Here is a 7,982-nt window from a genome sequence, read left to right on the forward strand (position 1 = left end):
TTTTTTTTGTGCAGCTGAAAATCCCAGGCAATGAAAATAGAAAATGTAATAAAATAAATGCATTTTTGCTTGAAAATGATGACATTTAAGGACATATTTTGGCCAATTTGAAGGAATTAACTACATAGTCATATTGTTTTTATCCTCCAACCAACCTGTACTCCAGTCATGATCCAACATTGGGGTCTCTGACCCACAGTTTGGAACCACCGATCTACATTTAATCTACATCCTATTGAGACAGTCCTGCTCTCAATATTCAAGCGTTGATCATTGACATTGATCAAGCATGCAATTGACTTGTCCTCAGCATGAACGTATTGATGTCACTCCACAACCATTATCATTAGTTCACTTGACAAAATATTAATGTCACGTGCCAGTGGTATAGACTACTCCTCCTCTATTAAAGAGTCCTTGTCTTGGACGTAGGTGGTCTGCTAGCCTATGATGACTACATTAGAATGTGGCCTCGCAGTCTTCTCCCCTACTTTAAGACTATTGTATTTCCTGGTCGCTTTGTCTGTTTATTGAAGGTGGCTTAGTACGTATAGTGCATTTCACAACCTGCTGAGCCTCAGGGTTTCCCTGTATACGGTAAAAGCGCCAACTGACTGACTAAGCCACAATAGGCTGGTACTCATTCATTCTCTGTGGGTCTAAAATAAAGGCAAGCATACAACAACAAGGTTATAGAGACCGTGAATGATTTATTCTTATGGGAAGTAAGGACATTGTCTGTATGTGTATAGTATTTACATTAAATGATCCATATTGTTGTCTGAATATGTTTGATGTATTTTTCGCACATTTACAAGAGGTCTGTTTCCTCCTTCCTACCTGGACCAGCCTCCAGTCCTATTTGAATTCATCATTAAATTGTCATAATGTAGTTTATCATTGCTGGTTTTATCTTTAAGATGGGGCTACCAGGCATGGTTCTCTAAGCCTGTAGAAGAGAGATTATGCTGTAAGCCTGATGGACTGATACGCATATCTACAGGGAACTGTGCTATATTCCTTATTTTGTGTGTTCAGCAATATGTGAGGTATATGGAAAAGGATTTTGAATAGGTATATTATACAGTATAGGATTTAATTTAATATCAATACAAATGCTATTTTTTAGATGATCCACACAATTACCAAACATCATTAGCAAGCAATACACAAAGATAGACTGCAAGGCATTGTGTTACCCATAAGCCTAACATGTACATGCATCTAAGAACAAACTGAAAGTTCAATATTCTGCTACTGGCATCTTGGCGAGGGGAAAAATATGTTCAATCATAATTGACCTTTTTTGTTATTCAAAAGAAATTGCATGTTGGCTTGGAAGCCGTCATCACCATCCATTGTTTTGAACCAGATGGTCACAGAGTTGTGGAGCGTGTTATTTTGTTCATAGCATATGTATATCTAGGGAGAGTTTCTTGCAGCATGGGATTCTAGCTGCACTGTGTGGGTATGTTTGTTCCTGTCGGAGGGGTAGAGGTAGAAAACATGACTGTAGTCAAGCATCTATAGAGTGTAGGTTTGAGTGAGAGAACAACCTTAGAATGTGGAATGAGATGGAGAGAGAGAGAGGGAGAGGAAGCACTAGCATCTTTCTGGTATGTTAACCAAGGAGCAGGTCCTCTTTTGTGTGGGGTTGATGCTCACGTGTTTGTGTGTCAGAGAGAGAGCGAGGGAGAGAAAGGAACAGTGTGTGGTGCGAGGGAGGATGGGACGCAGGAAGCGGATTGGCTCAGCTCTGTAGTAGGGTGTGGCTATAGGCTGTGAATGACTGCTCCAACCCATCTCACTGTCAGGATTTGGGGACAGTTATCAAGGAGTAGAAGGGGAGTGCTGAAACAGTGTGAGTGAATGAGAGACAGTAAGCGAGAGAGAGAGAGGGAGGGAGGGAGAGAGGGAGGGAGGGAGAGAGAAAGAGAGAGGGAGGGAGGGAGGGAGAGCGAGAGAGAGAGAGCTCTAGGCAGGCTGGACGGTTGCTATGACACTGCAGTCTTTTTTTTCCTCCAAGGAATGTGTCTCTCTTCTTCTTCTTCTTCTGGCCATGACCCTGGCGGATACTTAACTCTCGTGACCCACCTATAGAGAAAGAGGAGAAAACAAACAAAGAGGCGCACAGAAGGGAGGGAGGAAAGAGGAGGAGAGGGAACCTTGCCCTAATACAACGCTCTACTGGCTGGACTGTGGAAATGAAGGAAATGTGTCTACATCAGAGCTGATAGACAGAAAGGGAGGGAGACCGAGGTGAAGGAGAGAGGCAGTGAGACAAGTAGCAGGTAGACCTGCGAAACAGCAGCTGCGGGAAGGGGGAACAGAGGAAAAGCAGAGAGGGGGAGTTAGAGAGGAGGAAAAAGAACGAACCAGGACGAACAGGAAAACCAGACAAGGAAAGTGGTAGCGCGCTCACCTAATGGAAACCAAAGAGTGCTCTCCTCATTTCAGTTACCTATCCTTTTCTCGTGCATCTTTTCCCTCCACTCATCCCCACACATCCACCTCGGTGTTGTCTCTTGGTCTGCACATCTCTCTCTTGAACTTTTCTGCATGTGAGGGAAAGTGAAGCCAAGACAATGGGCACTGGTGAACATTCAGAATCAATTCCAACTGGATGGAGTACTAGCGTGCGGTCTTAATGGAGAAGTGGTTCTGGTGTGAAAGAGACTGATTGGCTGAAACACTGTCGTCGTCAACAGTGGCTGTTTTCTYTGCCAGAGCGCACCTGCTCCGGAATTTCTAATGGCACCAGGTGTGACATATCACTCAGCCGACCGACCAGATTAGAGCAGTTCGGGTAGTGCCAAGCGCTCCTGCGATTATGTGCGTCCGATTGATCTAAGATTAGCAGGAATTGGAAAAACRAAAGCTTATTTTTTTTTCAAGTGATCGACAGCTGTACAGTAGTTGTGSGATTCAGGAAAGGAACATAATAACGAACAGGTGTTGTAGGATTAAGCAACGTAAAAAAAATTGAGGTGATGTGTTTTAATCTTAGCTGGTCTATCACTGCCGGGGCACAGTTGGACTACATGCCTGATCGTGCTTCAGTTTCCGTGGTGAAAAACACTGTAGGCTGGTTAGCTTAGAAACTATTGGGAACAGTTGCTATTCCACATTACTGGCACCACAACTCTGCACATTTGTCCCCTGAGGACACGTTATTTGGACTTTGTGTCTCTATTCAGGTCTTAAGTGACTTTTTTTTGTGTGGGCTCTCAAAGACCTCTTGAAGCTCTTGAAGGAAGGGGTTGAATTAAAACTTMAGCTGCTGCTAGCGTCTCACCTCCAGTTAGTCCATGAGGCGTTCGAGCACGGACGAGACGCCGTACCGGCGCAGTCCCTCACTGGACAGCAAGCCCGAGACGCCGCCCTTCACCTCGGGCTTCCACAGCTACAGTGGCGAGTACGAGTATAAACGTCCGCCCTTTGCGTTCGGCTTCCACACGGCGCCTGGGCCGCAGGCGGCTAAAGGCCGCTACACCACCTCGCAGGGGAAGAAGTATGTGGTGTTTTACCTGGACCTCTCCTTCATCTTCCTCCTAGAGCTGCGGCGCTGCAGGATGGCCGAGGGCTGCATGAGGGGCCTGCGTTACGGCATGGTCTTCTTCAACCTCCTCTTCTGGGTGAGTCCAGCTTTTTGGTATTTGGAGTGTGTGTGTGGTGGGGATGTTTTTCAGTGTGTGTGTGTGTGTGTGTGTGTGTGTCTGTCTGACTGTGTCTGTCTGTCTGTACAGGTGTTATATGAGTGATTGTGTGGGTGTGCTTCATTAAGTTTAGTTTTTGTATTTTTATGTGGGTATATTTCTGCCTGTTTGTGTTCAGAATATGCATGCGGAAACCTGTTTGTATCGCGGATATCACTTTATTGAAATAGTCACACTCTAATTCGTTATCACATCTATCTTACTCTTTTGCAAAAGTGGCTGCTGTGAATTCGGTCCGTCAACGACACAATCCTATCTTTTTACAGTTGGGGGCTCTTGACTGTCTGTGTCTGTTTGATCGTGACAGTCTCACGGCGATAACGTCCGTCCCCTCACTCCTTTTTGACGCCTGCACAGCTGTCAAACGTGACCATTATGCTTCAAATTCACCGATGTCTATCTCTTCTTTTGCATTCTCTCTATACTCGCCCTTCATGACCTTCCTTTATCCTTTTCTCCRCATGCTCTGGGAATTTGGGTCTCTACGACGCGCTGATTCTATGGTCCCCTTTGACGAACTGAACGCACCTGTCCTCTTTGGTAATAAAAGGAGGCCTTGTACATTGGAACGCAATCACTGCCAAGGCCCACTCCCTCCTGTGACCTCCAGACCCGTTTCCTATCAGCTGTGGCCTTCCGCCAGAAAGGGGTCAATGTATTTGTGATTAGCAGCTGGCGTGTGTGTGTGTCAGTGTGTGTGTGTGGGAGAGTATCACTTACATGTGACAGAGGTCTTGTCATGGGGTATGCTTTTTTTTACCTCTTCAGACGACAGCCTTAAGGTATTTATGCTTCTAATAAGATGAAACTGGCAGAGCTCTTCAACTGGAAATGGTTGGCCTTTTTTAAAAGTCTGGAGCTAAATGACAGGGAAGTTCTGTGTATCCTCTATATATCCCCCCCCAACCCACACCAACACCAACACACACAGCTTAAAAGGGAAGTTCGCCCGAAAACACTTTCTAACACTTGCCTGGTCCTTTGTCAGTACCCAGACCGTTTTTAGGTCCATTGCTTGAGTATTTAGATGTAGGTAATAAGCTGATTCTACCCCTCTTTCCCCATAGAAAGTCCATCATAAATACCTYCCAAACACACCGCTCTGGCCTCCGATGACCGCAGCAGTCTTTGTAATGACTTTCTCGGCACAATTTTTCAATTTTTCAGTAGGCAAATTTTATTAATGTATTTTGTTATTTTCGTATTGAAATCCAAGAAGTAGATTCATGCAAGTCGGGACCTAGGTCGGCGTGGCTGAAGSATGTAAACAATCATTTTCTGTTCTCACTCCCTCACAGTATTTGCTGCCCTCGTCAACTTTTATTAGAGTTAAGAATGTCAGATCGAGAACCAAGAGGAAATTGGAGWCCTGCCTTATTCTCAGAATKGTACTGTACTGCCATGYCGGTTTGAGCCGGAGTATACTAAGGCYGAGTTGTTCCGTTTGCGGGCTGACCGAGAGAAAGAGAGAGACAGGAGCGAGCAGATGTTGAGGAAACACAGGCTCTTCCCAGAACGCACGGTGACTGGTGGTGCAGTCGCTGGACATACCAACARACWGTGAACGTCTCGGCTGTCGAGAAWGGGACCAGCTTTTTCCGATAATGGAGGAAATAGAACATCAGTCTGACGATCCAGCTGAAGATGGCGTGYGTGTACGTAACTAAACTACTACGATTTCTTGTCTCTCATCAATCCTGGTGTGTTGGAGACTTTCTTCAGAATGCTCAGGATCACCTGGAAAYGCCGTGCCACACTTCACGGGTCCAAATGGGAAGCTCTCTGAACCGTAAGTGTTTTGGCCAATATTACTCACAGGATATATTTATATTACTCTCTAAGATGAAAATACATAGCTGTATTTTCGAGTATCCTGCCTACACCCCATAATGTAACTGCATACTGTMGTCCCCTTCAAGTTTGTCTGACAATGATGACATGCTGGCTAGGTAAACAGTGTCTACAACAAGCGGATGTGCGCCATAGAAAAAGAATGTATGGGACACGCACTTCAGAATCCGGGTCTACGTAAACATGAATATATATTACGAAACARTGTAATAAGTATAACGTCAATAGTGGTAGTGGAGGAGWACATGTKGCTTGCAATTGCCAGTCTAGCTTTTATACCAATAATATCCTAATTAACCTGKAAACCCACACACAAGAGGAAGAAAAACAGCCTCACACTTGACCACTAACACCCTTTGAGCAATGAGTTGGCGCAACATTCTTCAAGTATACAAGACCAAGAGAGACATCAATAGTATTGTGTTTTGGGCCAGTAACCGAAAGGTTGCTGGTTCGAATCCCCGAGCCGACAAAATGAAAAATCTGTCTATGTGCCCATGAATATTGCTCTTAATCTTAACTGCTCCTGTTAGTCGCTCTGGATAAGAACATCTGCTAAATTACGTACATGTAAATGTATTGTGCCATCATCAATACGGCTAATTATCCCTTAGCCTGTAATAGAGGCCCATTTATTTTCTGGAATTCACTGAAGAGGATGGACCTCCCCTTCCTCCTCAGAGGAGCCTCCACTGAYGCCTATCCATGTGGTAGGCCCACCATTTTGTTAAACAGGCTGTTGCATTGGCCTTTTTTAGTCCAGATTCCTGTGACTAATCAATTTGGCTATTTAAGCTATGATCAATTTGTCAAAAATGGTCGGATACAAACTTGAAACCCSTGATCATGACAATGGGATGAAACTCCTGGACAACAGTTGTGATTGTCCATTCTATACTGCCCATTTTTACTTTGACCTGTCCTGCTTTTAGGATATTTTTATTTGATTGCGTGCCATTTAGATCAGGCTATTTGATCGGAGAAGCATGACGTTCAAAGTGTCCGTCTCATTACATTGTCATACATTTTATGTCCAGCCTTTAGGCTACAGAAAAGGCCACATACTCATTCTACCATATCCTATATCTGCTACATGATTTATTATAGATATTATTTTTGACGGAACGTTGGTGGAGAGCCGCAGCGATGCATCTCTCCAACAGTACCCTTGAGAGGAGTGCTGGGAATGGAGAAGCAAAATATKGTGCGCCCCTGCCTTTGACAAAGTGGGCAATGCTTATCACAGGGCAGCATCAGCGCTCACATAAAAAGTCCATTTGCCACTGGTTGAGAGAAATTGTCATTGTTGTTAGGCAAAATGATGTGAGGTTTTATGTGTTGTTGGAGGTGCGTCTTGGTCAGTTTATCTCAGAAAATGCCGCCCTCGTCAATCTGCCGCCGATTGACAGGATAGGCAGTAGGACAGGATAACATAACGCTAAGGACTGGGTAGAGAAGAGTGTCTGAACTGAAGACGTTCAACTTTAGAACCCGATTGGTCCAGCAGGCTGTCAAGTGGCGGGAAGATTAACAGGTCATATACAAAGACCATTACTTCGAAGTTGACACACCAAACCTACTTCCCAACATCGCCCCGGTTGAAAAGTCAACCAAGGAGGAGCTGGTGGCAAAACTTTTCAGCCTAACTTTAGCTAGCCTAATGATGGCAGTGTAATATTGTGGAACRCAATCATTAACATGTCATGCAATCATTGGAAAATTCAAGAAAATKATGTCATGGCTTTAGAAGCTTCTGAAAGGCTAATTGACATMATTTGAGTCAATTGGAGGTGTACCTGTGGATGTATTTCAAGGYMTACCTTCAAACTCAGTGCCTCTTTGCTTGACATCATGGGAAAATCAAAAGAAATCAGTCAAGACCTCAGAAAAATTGTAGACGTCCACAGGTCTGGTTCATCCTTGGGAGCAATTTCCAAATGCCTGAAGGGCAAGCGTACTGATGCACCAAGTCGGACCAACAGGACCTTGAACAGCTTCTACCCCCAAGCCATAAGACTGCTAAATACAGTTGATGTCGAAGTTTACATACACTTAGCCAAATACATTTAAACTCAGTTTTTCACAATTCCTGACATTTAATCCTAGTAAAGAATTCCCTGTCTTAGGTCAGTTAGGATCACCACTTTATTTTAAGTATGTGAAATGTCAGAATAATAGTAGAGAGAATTATTTATTTCAGCTTTTATTTTATTTTTCATCACATTCCCAGTGGGTCAGAAGTTTACATCACTCAATTAGTATTTGGTAGCATTTCTTTACATTTTTTTACTTGGGTCAAACGTTTCGGGTAGCCTTCCAAGCTTCCCACAATAGGTTGGGTGAATTTTGGCCCATTCCCTCTGACAGAGCTGGTGTAACTGTTTCAGGTTTGTTAGGAGCCTCCTTTGTCTCGCA

General features: G+C 44.2%; 1 protein-coding gene across 3 annotated transcripts in view; it reads left to right on the top strand.

Annotated features, from left to right (window-relative positions):
- Nucleotides 1–7,982, top strand: part of LOC111969194 (tetraspanin-4) — a 143,831-nt gene that overhangs the window by 37,340 nt on the left and 98,509 nt on the right. For 2 of the 3 annotated variants that reach the window (XM_023995142.2, XM_070445315.1), the window contains exon 1: nt 2,889–3,635. In XM_023995142.2, the coding sequence (XP_023850910.1) occupies nt 3,309–3,635 (327 nt within the window). In that variant the 5' untranslated portion in view covers nt 2,889–3,308. Of the gene's footprint in view, nt 1–2,888; nt 3,636–7,982 lie in introns of those variants that run through there. The other variant, XM_023995143.2, reaches the window with a different exon arrangement.

Source organism: Salvelinus sp. IW2-2015, linkage group LG10 (genome assembly GCF_002910315.2).
Source record: "Salvelinus sp. IW2-2015 linkage group LG10, ASM291031v2, whole genome shotgun sequence".
NCBI lineage: Eukaryota > Metazoa > Chordata > Actinopteri > Salmoniformes > Salmonidae > Salvelinus > Salvelinus sp. IW2-2015.